This window comes from Dipodomys spectabilis, unplaced genomic scaffold (genome assembly GCF_019054845.1).
Source record: "Dipodomys spectabilis isolate Male_0828 unplaced genomic scaffold, ASM1905484v1 ptg000026l, whole genome shotgun sequence".
Taxonomy (NCBI): domain Eukaryota; kingdom Metazoa; phylum Chordata; class Mammalia; order Rodentia; family Heteromyidae; genus Dipodomys; species Dipodomys spectabilis.
In genome coordinates this window covers 11,537,220-11,562,366 of record NW_024870703.1, presented here as the reverse complement: position 1 = coordinate 11,562,366, position 25,147 = coordinate 11,537,220, and the positions used below count along the sequence as shown (strand labels likewise).

General features: G+C 36.8%; 1 protein-coding gene across 2 annotated transcripts in view; it reads right to left on the bottom strand.

The window, feature by feature from the left end:
• Positions 1-419: 419 nt before the first annotated feature.
• Positions 420-25,147, bottom strand: part of Sos1 (SOS Ras/Rac guanine nucleotide exchange factor 1) — a 108,816-nt gene continuing 84,088 nt past the window's right edge. The window contains exons 18-23 of one of the 2 annotated variants that reach the window (XM_042675413.1): positions 17,263-17,435; positions 16,712-16,828; positions 14,786-15,050; positions 8,236-8,280; positions 6,185-6,303; positions 420-5,215 (exon numbers count right to left, since the gene is read on the bottom strand). In XM_042675413.1, the coding sequence (XP_042531347.1) occupies positions 4,724-5,215; positions 6,185-6,303; positions 8,236-8,280; positions 14,786-15,050; positions 16,712-16,828; positions 17,263-17,435 (1,211 nt within the window). In that variant the 3' untranslated portion in view covers positions 420-4,723. The remainder of the gene's footprint in view (positions 5,216-6,184; positions 6,304-8,235; positions 8,281-14,785; positions 15,051-16,711; positions 16,829-17,262; positions 17,436-25,147) is intronic. The other variant, XM_042675414.1, reaches the window with a different exon arrangement.

Here is a 25,147-nt window from a genome sequence, read left to right as displayed (position 1 = left end):
CAAGGTAAGCACTCTACCACTTGAGCCACAGCACAACTTCCAGTTTTCTGGTGGTTAACTGGAGATGAGAGTCTCACAGACTTTCCTGCCCTGGCTGGCTTTGACCCATGATCCTCAGATCTCAGCCTCCTTATTAGCTAGGATTACAGGCGTGAGCCACCGGTACCCAGCTCACTTTACTAATTTCTAACCCAAGGACTTGTCACTCAAGACAGTAATAGCATGTGACACATTAGAAAATACTGAACTTCTTTTATCCTTTTACACTGACTTTAGAGAAAAAAAGTATCCTCAAAGTAAGACCATAAAGAAATGCAAAATATTTCTCCATGGCAAGTTTAAGCTAAATAACAATCACTAATGACTTAAAAAATACTGCACTTTCAAATAAACACATGCAAAAATAATACACTTGTGGGCTATGTAAGGCATTTTTCTTTATTATTTTTCAGTTTATCTTAGTAATGCCAGAAAAATAACAGCCATTATTTTCACTTTAAACGCAAACCAAATACTGCTGCACACAGAGTACAAAGATTACCTACAAACATGGTTAGGTACAAAGGCCATAGTAGATGTATAGACCACACTTTGTTCTTACATCAAAGTAAGACAGAGCATTTTTTGACAATTATCTTAGCAAATAACCGTGCTACTAAACAAAGGCAAGTACACATATAAACAGACACATCTCAACTAAAATTATACATGTCACTTTGACAAACAAATTGTCTGGTGGTCTCACCAGGTATTTGCACCCCAAAGTCCCCTGCCCTAATCCCGCCCCCAAATGCTGACTTGATCTGAAGAAAAAAATTAAGAGATGTTCTTAATTAAAGGCACATTTGGCAGCTACTGAAAGTGGCATGCATCTGGCACAGGTGCGCGCGCTCTAAGCCACACCACACGTAACTTCCATCTTTATGAATCTTGATTCTTTGAGTGGCAGTCCAATGTGACCCACCTTTAGCTAGCTTGCTTTATAATTGCAGCAATTGGCTATTTAATGCACTATTTTCATTAAAGGCAAAAGGGAAATTTGCTCACAGTTGACAGAAAATGCACTTTACGGTGTCATAAATGGAAAATAAGGCATGAAATTTATAAGAGAAGATACAAGTACTTTTGTTGTTTACATTTATCATAGACTTCATGCTTTTTTTTCTTAATTCAAACTCAGAATATTTCATGGGCTCATGTATAGGGGATTTTGAAATGATTTTAAAAGTAGTGAATGTTTCTAAAGAGAAAATACTGAACAAAGTCATCATTTTCCCTTACAACTTTACTCCATAATTCTTTCAGCCAAACCAACATTAACCTTGTATTGTGTAATTAATGGTAAAGATTAATGTTCAATACACTTATAATCCTCAATAGTCACACAATATAGGTCAAAAGAATAGGTAAACCTATCCACAGCAGCAGAATACCAAGAAATAACTGTTTCTGAATCTGAAAAAGAAAAAAAGCTTCCTCAGTATGTACAATACTAGAAAATTGAGACAACTCTCCTCCATTTATATTGCTGAGCCACTAAATAATCTGAATTTAAGTCATCATATTGAGACAGTGAAATTAAAGATTGAAGTGAGCTAAACTTGAGAATTACAAAGGATTATGATCAATAAATACCCATGAATTTTTGTTTTGTATAAACTGATTTTTGATGACATTAAGAAAGAATTCAGAACCATAATATAGCCTCCCATTGAAATAGTACTTGCTGCTAGACTGTTTTGCTGATTGTGTGTGTGTATACTCTCAACGCACTCATTAAAATACATCCATGAGTTATAGAAACCTACTTACATATACTTTGATGCCCAACAATCTTTAGTTAAGCAAACTTTCAATTGTTTAAGACTCATTTATAGTCTTACATTTGGAGGACTGAGAAATATATGACCTCAGGTTTTGAATGTTTGAAAACATTAGCTGTTCTTGTTTTAGAAAGTGCTTACGATGTGAAAAGCTTCCCTTCGTATTATATTGGTTATAAGCCCACTAAGTTAAGTTCAGCCTTGAAATATCCCTTTCATTTTGTGATCCAAAGATAATGCAATATTCCACATTTTGGAATGTGGGTAATAAAAGATCATGCTGCACTGATTACCTTATGTCTTGGATTCAAAAAGCCAAATTTTGTAATGATGCATTTATTTTTTTTCTGCCACTGCTTGTCCCTGATTAAGTTCATTTTAGTTACTACTAAGGAGAAACTTATTAGCTACATAATGTTTCACATAAGAAAAAGAATACAGTTTTTCACCTCCACATAAGGGCATTCAACTGGCATTTTTCTACTCAGTTACCACTACAACAGAAAATATTTTTATCCAAATGCCACACTTCAGAATAAAAATATCCTCTATTCACAATGCATATAAAACTGTTGCACAGTGAAGTGGTCTCCTAGAACCACGGGGTAAAAGAATGATTCCCTTTGGGAGAAATAGAATTAGAATTCCAATCCAGTTTTTCTTTATAGGATGAGGTGGTCATCACCTTACTGAAGGTTAACACACTCGCCAGTGATACTGAATGTGACTCCAATGTGACTTTTCTCAGGTTCTCGTTTGGAGTAAGGATGGGATAGCCAAAAAACAGTAAGTCATAAAAAGGATAATCCTATAGACAGTTAGGCTGGCCCAATAAAAAGCCATGGGAGATTCTGAAATGTGTATCACAATTAACTGTAGCAGCAATACTAAGTAGGCATAGATAATATTCATTAAATGAATGCTCATATGAACACTTTGCATCCAAGAGGGGATTTGAAATCAACATCTTAGGACACTTTTTAAAGAGGAGACATTATTACAAAGAAAAAATGGCTACTATTTTAGGAATGGCAGGGATACTAAACAAAAAAGACTCAACTCTAACAAATAAATAAGAAAGGATATGATAGGATGGACTGCTTAATGATGCAATTAACATACTTTCTGGTCTTATAGGACTATACATTGTACTATCATGATGTACATTTAATGCTCTAATAAATATGACAAAAAATTATTAAAGTACTAAGTGTCCACCATGATGTGGCACTTCTAACCACATGGTTAACAGAAATGCTGAAATGTTGCTTCATTATTCAGCGGACACATGCAGATACTGATGATGCTCTAAGGATGGAATACTTCACATTTCACAGACATTATAGTTGAGAATAATAAAACATTTTTCTCTTCAACAAGTTGCATGCATTTCAGTCACAGTATTTGTTAGACTTAGAAGAGCAGTACATAGGCTTAATGAATAATCCACATTAAGATTTCAATGATGTAGGTAGATGTTCTAGAATGAAGAGTTTTGATAGAGCAGAAGACCTGAAGCAAGGTAGAATGTTCAATATAAACCTGAAAACTGTATACATGTTGCTTAGGAAAAAAACAAAACAAAAACTGTAAAGTTCTGCTTTAAAGAGATCCATCCTATTCTAATCAAGTATTTTCCTACACGTCAAACTGCAACTTTAGGTCATTCTTTAAAGATTAATACATATATCCAAAAATAGTAACCAGGGCGTACCACAATACGTGCTTCTATGCTTAGTGCTCGTGTGTGTGTTTCAACTGAATGAAAAAAGAATCAACCATTTTCTCCATATAATAATTTAATATATGCCAGCCAAACAAGGTATTTGTATTTTTATTCAATTAAATTAAAACAGACCTGCCAGGTATATTATATAACATTCATTATATACACATGATCTAGGCAATGCAAGAAGGTAAGTCTAGGTATGCTGACTACTCGACTACAAGTAAAATATGAATGGTGTCAGTGATGCCCAGCAAGTGCTCCATTTCACATTGGGTGCCTACATTTCCATAGTATGGTTAGAGGGACAGCTACGAGCCAGGACATGTCTTACCAGTAAACCTTTGTGGGAAAAGGGGGAGGGGGGACAATCTAGTGTAGGTTAACAGTCTCCTAAATGTTAAGTAGTATACTTGACGGTAACAATTCTTCAAAAGTTCTTCCATTGTGTCAATGACACAAAACTTCTCCTTTGAAGGCAACACCACCACGTTTTGTTTGTGTGGGGGGACAGATGGGGAATGTTCTTAAAATCGGTATAATTATTTTTAAAACAACAACAACAACAAAAAGTACCTCTTTGGTGAAGCCTCGGTACCCATTCAATTCACTGTAATAATCTGTAAACAGGACTGCTGTACAGTGCTGGGCCTTGATATCAACAAGGTCAGGTACCACAGCCTTTCCTCACAGTCCTTTGTATGATTTTTTATGAAAATATTCTAAAGTAGAAGAGTAAAGCAAAGGAAAACAAAGGATGATAGTAAAATCCCTGTTTAAGAATTTTTTAAAAGTGCATAATATTTTGAATTATAAAAACTGTCATCATGTGGGCCTGCTGGACACTAGACTATGTTCCCGTCCCTTTAACGGTAAAGATCACTTCACAAAGTAAGGACTTGCTTATTGGCAATGAGAAGTCCCTTCAATTGGCTTTCAGGTGCAATCAGTTGTCCAATTCCTCTGCATCAGTCTTTCCATAAACTAAAATTGGAATACCATTTCATTTCATAATTAAAACTACTTTAAAATTCACTGTCTTATACTGCATCTTGAAGTAGAGTCATTAGTGTTTGGAGTTCTCATTTAACTCCTCAGTGCTGGCACATTCAGTGCATCCATTGCCAGCAATGGATTTGGGGCCAGGAAACTGGACCTCCCAGTTCAGAGGAATTCAGGAAGAATGGGCATTCTCCAACAGTGGCGGTCCATCTCTGTGCATGGATGGGTGTGTATGCTCCCTTTTGTAAGTTTTTGGAGGGAGTTTAGGGATATGTTGAGAAGTGCTTTGACGTGGAGGAACGGGCGGCCCAGCAATGGAATGGAGGTCCACTTCTTGTGTCAATGGTGGTGATGGCAGATGCCTTCTCGTGCCATGAGGAGAAGGGGTCTGGGGAGGTGGTGGTGTAAAGGGAGAAGGACTGTTTGGAAAGAAGGCATTGCCATGGTCACTCTTTTTGCCCAAAGGGGGAGGTTGGAGATGTAGTGGTGAGCTTGAAAAGACATCGGGTGTCCTCACAGGTTCTCGTGGTGGTAATAAGGGAGGGCTTTCGGGAGGGTCTGAGAGAGAGGTCCGGTCTGATACTGAATATCGTGGTGAATAGACTTTGGATGTGGGTTGCCTAGGAGGAATGGCTGGGGGGCTGTCCAAGTGCTTAGACATAATCTAACAAAAAAGAATAAAACACATTTATTAATAATTTGTGTAGTACATAAATATATTAATAAAATTGGGTTTTCAAACACACTAGTTATTGGCAGAACACTAGGTGTGGAACAGGGAGTTTGTCAGCTATTCTAAATGAGAAGTTCTACCAATTCACATAAAAATAATTTCCCACTGTTCATTTTCTATTAGTTCTTTCTTAAAACTTTGTTGGTTTTTTATACTGCTTGCCTACCATGATATAATTTCTGATTTCGAATAAATTGCCCATTAATTTTCAATTTTAAAGTTACTATACTAATATGCATGAAATCCTATGAAGTGTTTTGACTCTTGAGGTTCTCTGATTTCTGGACAGCTTAAGAACAAATGAGTTAACAGATGACAAAATAGTAATACTTGGGAGGCTAAGATCAGGAGGATCACAGTTCAAAGCCAACCTGGACAAACCATTGTCTCCATCTTAACCAATAACAAAGCTGGCTATGGTGGTACATGCATATCATTCTAGCTACATGAGAAGTATAAATAGGATTGTGGTGCAGGCCAACCTTGGCAGAAAACAAGACCCTATTCAAAAAGTAATGAAAGTAAAACAGCTGAAGTCATGGCTCAAGTGGTAGAGCACCATCTAAGCAAGTGCAAGACCTTGAATTCAAACCCATGTATTTAAAAAGCATACACCTGGCAAAATAAATGAAAGAAAAAAATTAAAATGGGTAGACTAAAGTATGAATTTTCATGAAAGCCCCATTTAGAAGCACACCAGATCCCCTAAAGGTTCAACAAAGACCCTTTCTATGCCAAGGTTCAACAAGTTTCATTCACTTATTATGTATCTTCACACAAAGCTTCAGACTTTCCTCTGAAATGTTACCTTGTCTCAGTGAGAAATAGAATAGATGTACACAACTGACTATAATGTAAGTAATGATTCCAATTTCCAGATAACAAGCTTTTCTACTTTACCTTAGATGGCGAAGATTCCGCTGGGGCAGATTCTGGTCGTCTTCGGGGAGGAACAGGCGGGGGGACAGGCACTTCCTCAGTGCCCTTGGTTAAACTGATAGAGGATACTGAAGCAGATCCTGTGGGAGGTTAAATTTTTTTAACTTGATAAGAATTTTATTTTACTCATTAATCTTGAGAAGGCTTAGCTGGAAATATACTTATTAAAAGAAATGTCTAGAGGTACCAAAAGCATTTTAGTAAACTAATACCCAGTAGTATTTCATTAAAGCAAATTGCTATAAAACATGCAGAAATCCCTTTAAAAAGTACTGCCTAAGGCACTGTTATTTTGCTTCTGGAACAAAATAACATGCCCACTGTTAGCCTATTACTGGAATTTTTAATTGGGTATAATTCTTAGATATCCATTGGAATTGGAATTTGAAAAATCTTCGGAATGATAATTTTTGTCAACCTTAATGATGAGCTCATTTTTTTTTCTCTGCCTTTATCAGTATACACTTCCTTTGCTCTTACTAGAGAATCCTTGGAGCAACTTCTATCTTAAAGGGTAGTCTTGCTGTCTAGCAATTCTGCTGAAGGATGGAGGGGAGAGAATCTGGTGCTGGGGAGGGAGGGCCTTGGGTACAGGCACGTAAGCTTCAATTGGTGATGGAGCCAATTTAAGATGAGTGGGGAGTCCTGACAATAAAAACAGAAATTACTCTTAAAATCTAGTGAACCTGATTTAGGAATAAGTTGGTAAACTGGCACAAAAAGATAAGTAAAACTTCTAAGCAGATTCTTTCTTTATGGTGACATGGCATAAAATAGGCATATAAATAATTACATTTTGAAAGACAACACTTTTATAAGTGTTAGCTAGTTTATAAACATTAAAAAGTTATAAAAACAAGCTGGGCACCGTTGGCTCATGCCTGTAATCCTAGCTACTCAGGAGGCTGAGATCTGAGGATCATGGTTCAAAGCCAGGCCAGCCGGAAAGTCCATGAAACTCTATCTCCAATAAACCACCAGAAAACCGGAGGTGGCACTGTAGCTCAAGAGGTAGAGAGCTAGCCTTGAGCTGAAGAGCTGAGGGACAGTGCTCAGGCCCCAAGTTTAAGTCCCACGACCAAAAAAAAAAAAAAAAAAAAAAAGAGTTAGAAAACATACTTAAGCATTCAAAATTGTGATAGGTTCATTTTATGTCTTTAAACATTAGGCTTTAAGAGTACTTTATATACTGATATTATTCAAATGATCAACATTTTGGTCATCTATTTCATTGAATGGCTGATTACACCATGAGGGATTGAACTCAGGGATTCTGGCAAGCTAGGTGTCAGACACTTTACCTCTTGAGCTCTGCCCCCAGCTCTGATCACTTACTTTTAATAAAAGCTTAATTAGCTTTAATTTAGATTATAAGTAACATTTTTATTGTACACATTTTGAAATTATTTATCTGAAAGGACAGCAATACTACTAATCTATAAGCTTAAAATAATGGATTCAGTAAATTGTTAGTTGACTTTAAAAAGAGTAAAATAGCTACAATGCCATTTTCTTTATCTATGATGATTGTTTAGGTCTTGTAAGTTAAATAGTTACAACTGTAAGACAACCCTTCTAAAGCCTAAAGCAGTTACTGCCCAGAAGCTGTGCATCGTGGCGCTGTGGCTGGGCTCTGTGCATCCTGTGATCTGAGCACGCATGCAGCCGCCAGCATTCCCATATGCGCATGCATGCTCTTGCTTTTTCAAGTTGAACATAAAAATGTATTTCGATTCTATGCTTAGAAAAGAGACAAGGTTAAGTGTGGAAGCCACTCATTTCATATGTTCTTTTAAAAGAGAAAAAGGTTTTATAAAAAGCATGAAAAGAATAACTTTAAGCAAATCATTTCTGATCAAAGGATAGCACAAGTGAAGACCTCACTTTTAACATGGTGCAAGCAGGTGCTAAATGCTGCCAGACCCAAGGAGAATTTTAGCAGGAAAGTTGACAATTGGTTTGATTTTTAAAGCTGAAGCAAGAATTAGGAGTCTGAAACCAAATATACTAACTTGGGCCATGGGGCAGTGTAACCGGGATAAAGACGGTATCGCTGCCTGTGAAAGGAAACAAGAAAAAATAGATTTTTTTTTCTTCCATCAACACATTCAACTCATCTGTAAAACTTATCTCAAAAATGTTATTCTTGTCATTCTAATTTTAAAGAGTGCTGTAATGATTTCTAGAAAAGTTCATTACTATCTACTTTTGAGAAAAAACAATAAAGTCAAGTTAACAAACTGAGAAATTTGAAGATTCCTTTTAGAGTTACTACTTGATGTCTTGATAATTAAGTGAAAATAGAAAATTGAACTATGCTATGCTATTGGAAGACTTTAAAAGGTATTCACTCAATTCAAGTGAAAAATTTAGCTGAATTCATGTCATTTCCTAATGACTAAAAAGAGCATGAAACAGTATTATATATCTTTGAAAATGTCTTTGGGCAGCATACATTTCACTAAAACACCAGGAACTTTGGATATTAAAAAAGCTACAAAGTAAGTTTTCTCTGAATCAACACTTGATGCTTACACACTTTATAAATGTCTGATAAATTTAAATTGCCTAATTCCAACAGTATATTTTTCAAGGGAAAAAAAACCTGAAAATAAACCAAAGCCCCAAGAATATCAAGTAGGAAAACCAAGACAGAGGCCAGATGACCTATACTGATGTGTAACATATTTGGATTCCAATGCCTCATGTCACTAACACATGGAACTAAGACCAAAAAGCTAAAGTATGTTTCTATAACACTATAGATTAAGCTGAATTTTTAATTCAAACAATTTGGAACATTTTTTATTCAAGCGTATACAGTCAGAATGACGATAACTTTACACTGCAGGTTTAGTTAACTTGATTAATTCTTGTTAACTTGATTGCTTTCAAAGACATAGTGGTCATACTTCCTTGGCAATTCCAAATCCAAATAATCTATGACATTATTTTCTTTCCATATGTACAGATATTTATTTGGAACCTGACTACTGTTGCAGTCCAGCTCATTCTAATATGTTATCTCTCAGATGATTAAAATTCATTTTTATACCCTAAAATTACTTGAAACTGTTGCTGTATCAACAATTTTCTTCACAACTGGGCACTAATAATATTACAGGTAATAATGATATTATAGTATTTACCTTATACATTTCTCAGTTTTCTTCAAAAGGAAATAAATACACCTTTTGAAGCTAGGCTTCCAGAATGTGGTAATATATTTAATATAGGAATAAAGCAAACAGAAAGCTCCTAACTACTACGAACTGCAAGTTTTGGCAGGATTATGACTATGCATACACACTTGTGGACACACACATAAAAGTCAACTTTCATAGTTATATATAGCACAGGCTTACAGTCATGCTTTGGTAAATCTAAGAACTTCTCTAATTTCTTACTTTAATTGCTTGGCCAGGAAAATACTATCAAAATTCTTTCACAGTTTTACATTTTCTAATCAATAAATATCTGGTTATCTGCTATAATATGAACAAATTTATGATAAATAACTTACAAGTTAAATCCAATTTCAAAACAGATTAAATTTTTAAGGACCAATCCTGGGTAACAGACGACGGTTCTTAATTTTGGCAGCACAATAGGCAACCCTGAAGAGGTTTTTTGTTTGTTTGTCTGAAGTCCTGGAGCTTGAATTCAGGGTCTGGGAGCTTCTTTTGCTCAAGGCTACCACTTGAGCCACAGCTCCCCTTCAGGCTATTTTTGTAGTTTATTGGATAGAAGAAGCTCAGAGACTCTTCTGCCCAGGCTGGCTTTGAACTGTGATCCTAAGATCTCAAGCCTCTTGACAAGCTAGGAATACAGGAGTGAGCAACCAGTGCCTGGCGGGGGCACTTTTGAAATAGGAAGGTAATAAGGTCCGTGTATCGTTCTCTCTTTTCTGCTGTAGAAGCAGAAAGAAAGCTAGAAACACCTGTTCTTTCCTTTCTCATCCATCCACTATCAAAATCTCTTCTAAGGAAAAACTGGTGATGCCAAACTGTAGAGTAGGGCTATAATTGTATATCGGGTGGCACTAAGTAGGTAAAAGTTTTCTTCCTGTCTTTTCCACAAAGCTTTCAATGACCATTCCTGCCCACTATAAGGTCACCTTTCTGTAGATATCCATAGTATTTATGTTTGCATCACTCACTGGGTATTTAACTGTCATTTTCTTGATGTTTACATTGTCTTTCTTGTTTATTATTTTATTTTCAAATTAGCAGGCATTTTTAATGAGGTTTCAATGGTATTTCTCTAGATGAACACAACACACCTTCTCCACAATATTTTCATTTCTCTTCCTCGTCCTTGTTTGGAGGGTTTCTGTGTGTGTGTGTGTGTGTGTGTTCCTTGGATTCTTATCAACCCTCATGTCCTTGGATTTTTGGAGGGTTTCAGAGTGTGTGTGTGTGTGTGTGTGTATGTGTGTGTGTGTGTGTGTTCCTTGGATTCTTATCAACCCTCATGTCCTTGGATTTTTATCAACCCTCATTTTTTCAGTGTGTGTGTGTGTGTGTGTGTGTGTGTGTGTGTGTGTGTGTGTGTGTGTTCCTTGGATTCTTACAACCCTCATGTCCTTGGATTTTTGGAGGGTTTCAGTGTGTGTGTGTGTGTGTGTGTGTGTGTGTGTGTGTGTGTGTGTGTGTGTGTGTGTGTTCCTTGGATTCTTATCAACCCTCATGTCCTTGGATTTTTGGAGGGTTTCAGAGTGTGTGTGTGTGTGTGTGTGTGTGTGTGTTTGTGTGTGTGTTCCTTGGATTCTTATCAACCCTCATGTCCTTGGATTTTTGGAGGGTTTCAGTGTGTGTGTGTGTGTGTGTGTGTTCCTTGGATTCTTATCAACCCTCATGTCCTTGGATTTTTGGAGGGTTTCAGTGTGTGTGTGTGTGTGTGTGTGTGTGTGTGTGTGTGTGTGTGTGTGTGTGTGTGTGTGTGTGTGTGTGTGTGTGTGTGTGTGTGTGTGTGTGTGTGTGTGTGTGTGTGTTCCTTGGATTCTTATCAACCCTCATGTCCTTGGATTTTTATCAACCCTCATTTTTTTCAGTGTGTGTGTGTGTGTTCCTTGGATTCTTATCAACCCTCATGTCCTTGGATTTCTGGAGGGTTTCAGTGTGTGTGTATGTGTGTGTGTGTGTGTTCCTTGGATTCTTATCAACCCTCATGTCCTTGGATTTTTATCAATCCTCATTTTCCCTTCCATCATCATTTTGTATCTCTTAGTAGAACTAAGCTTTCCCAAAGATGTGTAAGTAAAACTTAGCAACGAATAAGACATTCAAGACACTGGCTGGAAGAAAAGCAGAATGAAAAAAAGGTACATTAACCAGGTACTGGTGGCCTGTGATCTTACTCAGGAGGCTGAGATCTGAGGATTATGGTTCAAAGCCAGCCTGTGCATGAAAGTCTGTTACAGTCTTATCTCTAACTACCAAAAAAGGTCAGAAGTGGAGCTGTGGCTCAAGTAGTAGTAGAGTGCTAGCCTTGAGCAAAGAAGCTCAGTGAGGGGCTGGGAAGGTGGCTCAGTGGTAGAGTGTTTGCCTTGAATGCATGCATGAGGCCCTGGGTTCAATTCCTCAGCACCACATAAGAAAAAAACCAAGTGGTAGAGCACTAGCCTTGAGCTAAAGAGCTGAAGGACAGCGCCCAGGCCCAGAGTTCAGGCCCCATGACTGGACCGCCCCCCCACCCCCAAAAAAAAAGAAGCTCAGTGACAATGTCCAGGCCCTGAGTTCAAGCTTCAAAGCTCAGGACCAGCAAGTGTACACACATGTATACAAACACACACACACAAGGTAGCATTTTAACTTATTTTAAAAAACCATTTGTTTTAGAAGTGGAATTTCCTGCTGGTTTGTTTGTTTGTTTGTTACCGGTTGTGGGGCCTGAACTCTGGGCCTGGGCACTGTTCCTCAGCTCTTCAGCTCAAGGCTAGCGCTCTACCACTTGGAGCCACAGCGCCACTTCCAGCTTTTTCTGCTTATGTGGTGCTGAGGAATCGAACCCAGGGCCTCATGCATGCAAGGCAAGCACTCTACCACTTAGCCACTTTCCCAGCCCTTTTCCTGCTAGTTTGTACTGAGTACAGTGTGTTCAAGTGACAGAAGAGTATAGTGTAAGGCAGCTCTTTTCTGCCAGAGAAACAGAAAGAAGGTACTTAGTCTGGTGGCAGCACAGTGCAGTGAAAGTAGGAAGCTCTGGCCATCTCATAGCAGTAAGAGATCTGTTAAGTAGAGTGGAATCAAAGGGAGGTGAATACTTTTAACACACATACAGACTATTGGCAAATTAAAAGTAAGATTAACCAAACATGTGGATGGTTTTCTAATATGCTAGATTATTTAATTTCAAAATTAGTTCTTTTCAGAATAGTAGCAACAGAAGTTTGTTATTAAAAAGAGAGAGAGAAACTGAAAAAATAATTAAGCCTAAGGTTACAAAGCTTAACTCCTAGAACATTTTTCTACTTGTCCATGTGTTTGAGTTAGTGCTGTTCCACTGCTACATTTAACAAAGCACCGGTCCAGAGCCCTCATTACAAAACCAGTTCTTCCATTTGACTCATACTTGAAGATTTAACACTAGCAGAGAAACATCATGTGCTTATGCCCTATTTTTCCATCTCTTCCATTTTTAGTGGCTTAAAGTAGGACTGATAGATAACTTAGGGAAGCCACATAAAAGCCTATTTTGGAACCATGTAATATGTTCTTTAGCTGTAGGAAACAGTATGTAACAGTATATAACACTATAACTAAATAGGTCCAACAGATAGTTATTTTTAGACCAGGAATATTAAAAAAATCCAATTGTGTTTTATTATTTAATTGAGGTGGAGAAAATGGGATTTTTTTTTACCTTTCTATTTGAACTTATTAAAATATGTATCTAACAGCATATGTGTATAACATGACTATGATCTTCAGTCATCAAACAAAGCAAAATAATTCTCAAATAAATGCACTTTAGATAGTGCAAAGATTAGATAGATTGTTGGGTAACTGTAACTTTATGTAAACTACAGGATAAATAGGATTTTGGACCAAATCTCAAAATAATACACTTCCAAAGAATTATTTATAGTAGATTTTTACTTAGATTCTTAGTTGAAAGAAATCTTAAGAGTCTAGAAGGCACAAAAAAGAACTATATGGAATCAGAATCCTTAATTACTATAACAGACTGGGATGACAAACCAAAATCCTAATTCAAAGCTTAGTGCTTCTCACCCTCTGCCATGATTATGTCATACTGCCTCTGGTACTGGTATTACATCATTCCTAGGGTGGAGTTTGGTCAGTACATTGAGGTATGTGGAGAGTATGTGGAAGAGTTACAAGAATATTACCGGTAACTAGATTTATATTTTGAACAAATAAAACAATTTACATAATGAACAACTGAAAAAGATGTGCTCTTGGAAGAGCTTTAAAACACATGACAGATGAGAAAATTAATGGCAATGTAGATTTAAGAGGTGGCTCTTTAAAAGGCTACCCCTGAGCTGTATACTTCAGAAGTCACATGTCATTACTGAAATCTGACTGTGCTTGTAAGAAATGAGATGTACTATTAAATATGAAATTCACACTGGACATTAAAGATTTAGAATGACAGCAAAAGATTGTAAAATATTTAGATAAGCTGAATATGGTGATACATGCCTGTAATCATAGCACTCTGAAAGCTCAATTAGAATATTTTGAATTCTAACCAAACCTGGGCATTGTCTTATGCTTATAATCCTAGCTACTCAGGAGGTTGAGGTCTGGAGGATTGCAGTTCAAAACCAGCCTGAACTGAGAGATGTATGGCTGTGCTGAAAAGCATAATAGCAGTAGGCACTACCATATCATCAGAGCCCAGGAGTAGGCTGAGGAAGGGTTAACTAAGATTTTGAATTTCAGATATTTATTTATTTTTTTTTGGGTCCGGTCGTGGGGCCTGAACTCTGGGGCTGGGTGCTGTCCCTCAGCTCTTCAGCTCAAGGTTAGCGCTCTACCACTTGAGCCACAGCGCCACTTCCAGCTTTTTTCTTTTTGCTTATGTGGTGCTGAGAAATGGAACCCAGGGCCTCAAGCATGCAAGGCAAGCGCTCTACCACTGAGCCACCTTCCCAGCCCCATTTTGAATTTCATAAACTGAAAATTAGAAGCTATTTAAGAATTTGTTAAGTAGGGGATAGTGTATCCTGAATAGGTTTAAGTACATTCATTAAAGAGAAAGTACTGTGTATTGAAGGTTTTTAAGAATGGTATTTGTTATGAGAGATGCATACAGATGTTCAAATGAAATTCAATTGCCAATTTTTACCACTAGGCCTTTATAGTCACCGATAATGAACTTAATGAGAGTTATTCCAACCAATTTTTAAAAATTACAAGTTGCTGGAATTTTGAGTTTATTTTTATCATGATGTTTCCTGGAATGGGATCTGACTTATATATAAGCACGCATGCACATGCACACACACACACAATTAGAGAGATTATTTTTCTCCTCTTGTACATGTAATACTAACAATTGATCTAAAGCACTTAAAATTTTAGCACTTACTTGAGTGAAAAGGGCTTGAATGATCAGAATCAAACACGCTGCAAACATCTGTGGTACTGGAAGCACCAGAAGCAGGAGGAGGTGTGAGCGGTGTTCTTGGAGAATTTGGTGCAGATGCTGTACTTTCTGTTTCACTTTCAGGAATCCTACTGTAACTAATCTTCCTTGGTTCTTGTTGCAGAGGTGTGGGATGCCTCATTGTACCTGGTCTTGGGTTTGATGGACGAACACCAGGAGATTTTAGTGGATAGCTATACTTTTTTGGCTGTAAACATAATTAAAAGAAACACAATATTTAAAACACCATGTTAGAAAGGAAGGTAAATATGACTCATAAAATTCAACTAATAATAAACTATGTATCATCAATAAGGCAGTCACATAATGGTTCAGATTAAACTGCTCAGGTAAAAGCATTACATTCTACTTTGCTGAAGATTTGGCTATCTAAATTGTTAGAAAATCTTTTTAAGTAAAGTAGGTTTTAGTCCTAGAAATACCAGAAATTTATTTTACTATTTGGAAGGGTAGACATTTTTAAAATTCAGAATAATTTTAGAAATAATTATACAAATAATTGTACACAGAAATAAAAAGAAATGCTTAATATACACATTGTATTAGACCCTGACTTCTAAACAGGGTGTTTTGAACAAATTTAATGCTGTTGGGAAAGCTTAGATCATCATCATGAATGACCATACCTTACCATGCCATAAATATAGTGTTCCTGTTAGGACCATGTGAACTATTTACAAGTGCATTAAATCATCTCGGTTTTCATCTGTATGTTAATTTTGTGGCATTCTCCTTTAAGAGAGATCACTTGTCAATTAGTGTGCTGAGCTCTCTAGAGCAGACTAGATTTGTATCTCCAATTTGTTGTTTTTAATTCATGTATTAAAAATTGTTATAAGGCTTGAAAAATTTGTCTGAGACAACTGCATACAATCTAATTCATAGACAAGTTATTTTGATGACTTAAAGAGTTATTCATGTTTATCTCATAATTCTTTATTTTCTTCTGAATAAGAGAACATTCTCAAATTAGTGAGGTGAAGATACTAAACATAAATCTGGCCAGGCACTAACAAATATAACAAAACTACAAAACTATTGATAGTATATTAGCTAAACCTGGTATTTCTAGGGCTCATGATTCATGGTTCCAAGCTACAATAAATCAGTAATTTTAAAAAGTCCCAAGTAAATATATTTATGTGATTTAATATAAATTCATTATATTTTCTCCCTTCTGAATAATTCAAAATAACTTATTCTTTTTTTTAAATGCCAGTCCTAGAGCTTGAATTCAGGGCTTGGGTGCTGTCCCTGAGCTATTGTGCTCAAGGCTAGCACTCTACCACTTGAACCACAGCTCCACTTCTAGCTTTTAACTGTATTATCATTTTTTTGGCTTTTCTTTTTTGGTATTGGGGATCGAACCCAGGACATTGCACTTGCTAGGCAAGCACTTTGCCACTGAGCTACATCTCAGCCCCCAGCTTTTAATAGCTAATTGGAGAAAAAGTCTCATGGAATTTCCTTCCCCAGGCTGATTTTTAACCATAATCTTCAGATCTCTGCCTTCTGAGGAGCTAGGATTACAGGCGTGAACTACCAGTGCCCGGCTTAAGTAACATTTTTGATAAAGTCAAAAATTATTTTTAAAAAATCAAAAACTTACATATTGGTTCAACTTCATCATATCATGTCAGAATTAATTCAAATTAATATTAATGCTCATTTATTTGAACCAAGCAGGATATTCCTGGGTATATTGTTAAACACTTTTTATTACTATGCCTTCATAGAAAAATAATCTACATTAATCTACATTACAGATAAGGTAAAGATGGCATCACCAGACATGGATGACAACTGCAGGAAGCATATAAATATAAATGTAAATATATGAGTGCTTACGAATCTTGGGAGAGGTTTAGGATTCCGTGGTTCTATTTCTAGGGATTTGTTAAAAAGATAATCTGTAAATTCTTTCTCCATGCTACTTCCCATTGGATTCAAGTTTTCAAAGAACCTCTAGAATAAATACAAAGAATTATTAATGTAAAATATTTTTAATATTTGGAACTCATAAAAATAATTTAGGAAAACATTTAACATAAAAATAGGATTTATTTCTTTATTGTGCTGGTCCTGTGGCTTGAACTTTGGGCCTGGGCACTGTCCCTGAGCTTTTTGCTCAAAGCTAGCACTCTACCACTTGAGCCACAGCACCAGACACTTCTGTCTTTTTTGGTAGTTATTTGGAACTTTCTTGCCTAGGCTGGCTTTGAAACACAGTCCTAAGATCTCAGCCCCCTGAGTAGGTAGGATTACAGGTATGAGCCTTAGCACCCAGCAGGAATTATTTATTTTTAATTTTATTTTTCTCCTCTATAAAATCAACTTGCCTTTATAAGGCATTTCACTAACTTAATCAAAAATATGAACCCTCACAAAATTCCACTTACTTTGATATCTGATTCTACTCGTAAACAGTAAGGCTGGTTTTGGTACTGCTGGATTTCTCCTGTTATTTCTGCTACTTTCCTCCTTTTGCTAAAGTTTATGAGCTCTTTTCCATGTCTTTTTAGGACCTCAGGGTTGCCTTCTTCTGTTTTCAAGATATTAGTGAGATAAATTCCTAAAAGACATATAATGAAATTATTCAAAGGGTAAGGAGGGAAAAGCAAGTTTTCTTTCTTTCTCACTGAATGTGAGTCTATAAACTAGCCAGTCATCATAACCAAAGAATGAAATCTCAGCTCTCATGCTATGAAAAATAAGCTCAGGAAATATTAAGATAAAGACTTTTAAGTATCAAATTCTTCTATGAAAGACTTAAATCTTACAAATAATTAGGAAAAGGGAACCTAAGTTTAAGAAAGTAGTAGATTTTTCAGGTAGAGAGATCAATTTTCTACACTCTCCAAATCACTGTTACTTGATTTAAATCACAGGTTTGCACTGATGATGCATATTTTTGGCAAAAAAAAAATCAGTTAAATTCATTTTTTTCTTATTCAATTCTTAATCTCAAGAGGTTATTAAGATTTGCAATTCAGAAGTAGTTCCATTTGTATATGCTTACTCGTGGAAGTGAGAGAAGATTTGCAAACCTATCTAACACAGGACTATAAATATTTTATGTATATTCTGGTCTCAATACTTCTAGATTTAGTGGCAACCTGATAATTGAATTCCTGTTCCTCCATTACTATAAGTAGGGCACTAGAAGAGGAGAAGAATGAACAAAATATCAGGCATTTTAGCTCTTTATCCAGCACTCTGGTACCGGAGCACTTTAGTTCCTTTCCTTCCTAGCACAAATATTCTGGAGCCAAACTATACACTCTACTTGTGTGATGTGTGCAAATTGCTTTGTTTCTCTGTGCCTCAGTTATTTATATGCAAAACAAAAGGAGAGTTGCCATGAGAAATGAATTAATACAGGTTTAGAATAGGGACTAACAAATACAAGCATTAATTAGCTATTGTTGCAACTGTTAACACTTTTATTTTATCTTTTCCCATTCTCTGCTTTTTCCTCCTAAAGTACTGACTACTTCTTTGGAGAAAACCAAGGTGTGGAAACCTAAGTTCATTCACTAATACAAATGTACTGAGTTTTTGTTGTATGTCAAGTACTGCATTAGGTACTGCAGATACAAAGATGAACAACAACAACAAAAATCCACAATACAGTCCCTGACCTCAAGGAGTCCAGAGCTTTGAACATGGGCCACTATGGTACAATTTGGTAAGTGCTGTATTAGGAGATACCATATTAGCAGCAATGCATAAGATGCTATGAGAGTACAAAGGAGGTGGGCCATATCCTGTCTTCAGCTGAGAGGATTGAAAAAGCAACACAAATGAGATGATGCTTAGATCTTTTATTCACTCAAAAAGTGAATACAGACTTAATGTATAGAGTAAGATAGAATGTTCTCTATCAAGCAAAGCAGAAATGTAGCAATAATTTGTGATAAAATCTGAAAGGCATACTTAGAGATAGCATGTTGTTTGGTAGGGCTAGACTATAGAGGTTTAGTAATAGAGTGGCAGGATATGAGAACAGACATCCGCAGGAGGATCAATGGTTCTAAATACTTCTGTGGGAGAGCATACTCCTAAATAATAGAATTTTTGGCACATCCTTGAAAACATTACATAATCCAAATCAATGGTAAAATGTGATTAATACCAATGCCTATTGGACTTTAAAAGCATCCAGTTGGTTTATTAATTATTTGTCTGATTCTCAGGACTGAGATCATTTTTTATTGGTAAATTCTTAGGACAATCACTGTATATTCTAGTAAGTCACAGGCCTTTTTACTTTCCTCTAGTTATAGTTTCCTCTGCACAAATTGCTGAGTTGGGGATCAGCCTGCCAGACGTGCCCTTAAAAGTGTGCATATTTAACGGCAGCCAATGTTAACTTTCGATATAAGTTACAAACTGATGGCTCCTCCATGAAGAGTAGAAGCACCTGGACTGGGTCTTGAAATGTCTTTTGTAAAAGAAGCTTACTTTGACCCAGTAGACAAATAGAGGAGTAGAAACATCTTTGCATTCTAGCATCACCAGCTGTACTGAAAGCCAAAGAAGAGCAGTTAAGCAGGCTAGCAAGAGTCACTAGGCTAGCTATGAGATGACAAAGGCTGCCAGTGGTAATGGAGATAGAGTGGTGGGTATCTGAGGTAGAACTCAAGAACTTAATTGGTTTGGGCACAAAGTATAGACAACAGGGAGGAAGATTTTAGGATTTGTGCTTTAGTGAATGGGTCATGCACAGAGAAGAAACTTGAAGCACAAATTTTTCCTTAGAGGAAATGTTAGATTGCCCACAGAAGTCTGGTAGAACATGGGAAGAAAAAAAATTGCCCTGTTTTCCCTAAGTGGTAGCAATACCAGTAAAAGAATAATTCTAGTGAGAGGAAGAGGAATTAAGCATAAACAGTAAGACAGTATCTAGAATTAAGGACACAAATATGGAAAGTGTTTTTATAAACTACCATATATAGACAAAATGGAATTTAGAAGCAACAATAACATTTCATATTCTGCCTCCTGGGTCAGAACCATAAAAAGCCACCTGGTCAATTCTGGGAACTGAAAAGCTTTACCTTGAGAACAGCAAACATCTTCCTAGAATAGCAGGACAAACCAGGGACAGTTTCAGAAAAACTAGCTAAGAGGAACAGAGGATTAATAACGAGGAAGATGAGCAAAAAGGATTAAGGGTACTATCACACTACCTACACATGTTTGTATTTACTTACTAAATCACACAGCTCACCTTAAAATGCTTTAATGAGTCATGCTCTCAATTTAGGTCTGAAATTTCTTTTTTATGTAACATGTATAGAAATGGATTATGTTGGTTCATAAAGATCTGAGAGACAGTATTTTTAGTTCAGCTGATAAGAACTAATTATCCACCAGTCTGGGAGACCAGTAGTAGGGGCTGAACAGTGAATCCCACCAAAAGATCCTCAGGTTTCTTTTCTTTTCTTTTTTGTTGTCAGTCTTGGGGCTTGAACTCTGGGCCTGGGTACTGTTCCTCAGCCCTTCAGCTCAAGGCAAATGCTCTACCACTTGAGCCACAGCGCCACTTCCCATTTTCTGGTGATTTATTGGAGATAAGAGTCTCACAGACTTTCCTGCCTGGGCTTGCTTTGAACCCTGATCCTCAGATCTCAGCCTCCTGAGTAGCTAGGATTACAAGTGTAAGCCACCAGCGCCCAGCTCTCAGGTTTCTCTTCATCTCTGCATAACAGAGATTATTGGAAGAATATACTGAGAAGCGACTGTAAGCTTTTCACTTTTCTAAGCATGTGACATGGCTTCTGGTACTTAGTAGGTATTTAGGAAATATTTACTCGCAGATGGGAAGAAATGAACATGCAACTCCTTCCCCACTGGAACCCTTCTCAGATCTTTTGTATGAATGGGCATTAGTAACTACTCTGAAGACTAATAGGTATTTAGTCAAATTTACTAAATGTAACTTTTAGCAGAAAAAGAAATGAACTCATTGTGGTGGTAAGTGCCTATAATCCTAGCACCTAAGAGGCTGAGGTAGGAGAATCTCAACTTTGAAGCTAGCCTGGGCTGGGCACAAAGACAGAAAAAAAAGAAAGACAAAGAGAAAGAGAGGGGGAGGGGAGGAAGAGGAAAACAGTAGGAAACAACTTAAAAGTGACATTAAAAAATACATTAAAAAATCAGTCAGAAGGAAAGGCACAGGAAGTGGAAGGACAAAGGGTGAACAAATGTAGCAATGGTGCTAACTGGACACCGTGTTGAAAATGAACTATACAATTTCTGGGTGGGTAGGAGGGAAAAATGGAGCAAGGGAAAGTATGACATTATACAAAAAAAGTACTCTTTACTTATGTAGCTGTAACCCCACTGTATATCACTTTTATAATGAAAAACAAAATCACGTCAGAAGTCAAGTGCCAGTGGCTCACAGCTGTAATCCTAGCTACTCAGGAGGCTGAAATCTGAGTTCAAAGCCAACTTGGACATCAAAGTCTATGAGATGCTTATCTCCAATGACCCACCAAAAAGCTGGAAGTAGAAGTGTAGCTCACGTGGTAGAGTGTTAGCCTTGAGCAAAAGAAGCTCAGGGACAGCGCTCAAGCCCTGAGTTCAAAGGTTAGAACCAAACCAAACCGAACCAAAACAATAACATTTTTGTAGATATAACTGTTAGTATTTTTAAATAATGAAATCAATTAATTCTGTAGCAAGAAAAAAAATTTAATCAAGCAAATAACAAATTTATAGCTTTATCTGCTAAAGCTACATTTGCAAGTGTGAGTGTGTGCATGTGCGTGCATGTATGTGTTTGTGTGTTGCTGGGTATAAAACACAGGGCCTGAGGCATACCAAGCAAGCACTCTACCACTGAGCTATATCCTCCCTTCAGCCCTAAAAATCAAACTGTTTATTCTTTTTTTTTTTGGTTGGCCATGGGGCTTGAACTCAGGGACTGGGTGCTGGCTGAGCTCTTTTGCTCAAGGCTAACAATCCTTATTCTTAACAATTCTTTCTTCTTTTTCTTTAGTGGTACTGGGGTTTGAACTCAGGTCCTTGCTCTTTGCTAGGCAAACACTCTACCACTTGAGCCACACTGTAATCTCTTTTTGTTATTATTATTTTTTTAACAAAGTCTCAAATTATGCTGGGTTGGCCAGGGTGGTGATTCTCCTATTTATGCTTCCTGTGTAGATGACATGTGTGTATCAACAGGCTCAGCTTTTCACGGCTAAGATGGAGCCTCTCGAAGTTTTTGCTGAGGCTGACCTCAAACTATAATCCTTCCCATCTCTACCTCCTGAGCAGCTAGGAGTATAGGCACAAAATACTGTACTTAGTCCATTTTTTAACCTTTGGGAAGTCAGTGATCAATTCTATGAGATATAACTCAAGATAAAAGAGACACTAAATATTAAATATTTAGGAGATTTAAGGACATTAAAGAATTCTTAATAAAATTAAGATTGACTAAATGAATACCATCCCAAAAGTACCCAGAAAAATTATAAGGAGAAATACTAAATATCATAGTGCTCATACCAAATGAACTGTATGGGTGGGGAGGGGACATTTTCTTCACCTGTCTCCCCAAATTATGAGAGTACTATAAAGCAATATTTCTCTGCCTTGGCACTACTGACCTTTTGGACTAGACATTTTTTTTAAATAGGGGAGGAATTAGGAGGACCTATACATTGTAGGATGTCATCAACATTACTGTCTTCTACTCACTATATACCTGTAGCATCATACCAGTTAGGATAATAAAAGCTATTACCTGTTAAATGTTCCCTGGTAGACAATTCTGTTTGAAAATCAGAATTATAAAGTGGCATTAAAATTGTGGCACTAGTATAAGAAATCAGTGAGGGGAGACAATAGAATCAATGTACTGAAGAAGTGATATATATAAATGGGGAAAATAAGAACTTGTCAATGTACCTGCTCAACGAATAACAAAATAGATGGAAAAACAAATTTGAGTATCTCATATGACACCTAAAAGAAATGTCATTTTGGTAAGAGTTGAATATAATATGAAAGTTAAATCAAAAACACTAGAAGATAATGATTCAGTATTAAATTATTAGAGTAATCAAAATATAGAAACAATGGAGAAGACAGGCAGATTATAGAATTCATAACTAATATGTGTCGACTAATAAAAACTAAAAGACATGGTAAGAATATCTACAGCAGATGTGAAAAAGAGCACAGATAGGATGGAATATAATTATCAAAGCCAAATGGATGAAAAAATACCCACAGACTATAAATGACAACAAATAGGAAATAGGCTAGGTGTTTTTTTTTAGTCTAAGAAAAAATGTAAAACTACCTAAAATTGGAAATAATGGGATGCTATACATTTGGCATATACTTTTGATGGCCCTGTAAGTGAACATAAACCTTTCAGAAAGCAACTTGAAAATAAGTAATAGGAGTTTAAGCCAGGTGCCAGTGGATCATGCCTATAATCTTAGCTACTGATCTGAGGATCAAAGTTCAAAGCCTGCCCAGGCAGGAAAAATCTATGAGACTTACCTCCAATTATCCACCAAAAAAGCTAGAAGCAGAGCTATGGTTCAAGTGGAAGATTGCCAGCTTTGAGTGAGCAAAAGAGCTTAGGAAGAGTGCCCAGGCCCTGAGTTCAAGTCCCAGGACTAACACACACAAGAAAAAATTTAAGATAAGTAAAAATAAATTAAAAAAATAAGAAATACAGAAGTGGTTGTAGTTAGTTATGTCTTAGACAATAAAATACAGAAAGATACAATATGTTAATTGAAGAAAATATCAGGACTTAAAACCATGTAGAAAAAACAGACAAGTTAAAGACTAGAAGAAAATCTGCCAAATACTAAAAAGATTAAGTACAAGATTGTGATCAGTTTCTGTTAAGTATTCAGAGAAAAGCTCATTGAGCATACACACAGGCAGAGAAAGAAGCCAGAGTGAGACAGTGAAGAAATGAAATACAAGTAAATACAAGGAAGATAAAGGAATCTACTGAAAGGGAATAAAAGTGCATTCTTTCTCTGATGCAAAAAGGAGAGGAAAAGTGGGTGAAGAGAATGAAATTCTGATATGCTGAAGGTGTGAACCCAAAGGCATATACACCATAATTGTTTTTTTGGCTGGTTGTGGGGCTTGAATCAGGGCCTGGGTACTGTCTCTGGGCTCTTTTTTCTTTTTCTTTTTTTTTTGGGTCCGGTCATGGAGCCTGAACTCTGGGCCTGGGCACTGTCCCTCAGCTCTTCAGCTCAAGCTAGCGCTCTACCACTTGAGCCATAGCGCCACTTCCGGCTTTTTTCTTTTTGCTTATGTGGTGCTGAGGAATCGAACCCAGGGCCTCATGCATGCAAGGCAAGCGCTCTACCACTGAGCCACCTTCCCAGCCCTGAGCTCTTTTTTCTTAAGGCCAGTGCGCTACCACTTTGAACCACAGCTCCACTTCCACTCTTATGGTGGTTAATTGGAGATGAGAGTCTCATTGACTCACCCTGCTGAATAGCTAGGATTAGGATTACAGGCATAAGCCACCAGAGCCCAGCTATACTATGATTTTGTGTGTGTGTGTGTGTGTATGTGTGTGTGTTGGGGGGGAGGTAGGTTGTGAGGCTTGAACTCTGGGTCTGGGAACTGTCCCTGAACTCTTCAACTCAAGGCTAGCACTCTACCACTTGATTCATAGTGCCACTTCCAGTTTTCTGGTAGTTAATTGGCAATAAGAATCTCACATATGTTCTTGCCCAAGCTTGCTTTGAACCTTGACCCTCAGATCTCACCTCCTGAGTAGCTAGGGTTAAGGTGTGAGCCACTGGTACCCTACTTATACTATGATTAACTATAAATATTGAGCTGTCTTCTATTGTTTATCAAAACTAAAAATATCTCTAGAAATATAAAAATATAATTAAGTATTCTATAATATCTAATCATTACCAAAAATGTAAAAAGAAAGTACTATGTATATACAGGCTGAATACCCCTTATGTGAAATAATTAGGGTTAGAAGGGTTATAGGCTGGAGGTATGGCTCAATTAGTAGAGACCCTCCCTGGCAAACACAAGGCCATGAGTTTTTTGGCCCAATACCACCAAAAAGAAAAAGCAGGGAAGGAAAATGTGCTTTTAATTTATTGGATTTGGAATATTTGTATATAATGAGCTATCTTGAGCATGGACCTATGTCTAAAAATGAAACTTATCTATTATATAAATCATAAACACGTAGCCTAAAGATTGTTTGTTTTAAAACAGTCAAACATAGAGATATGTAGCCCAGACTGGCATTGACCT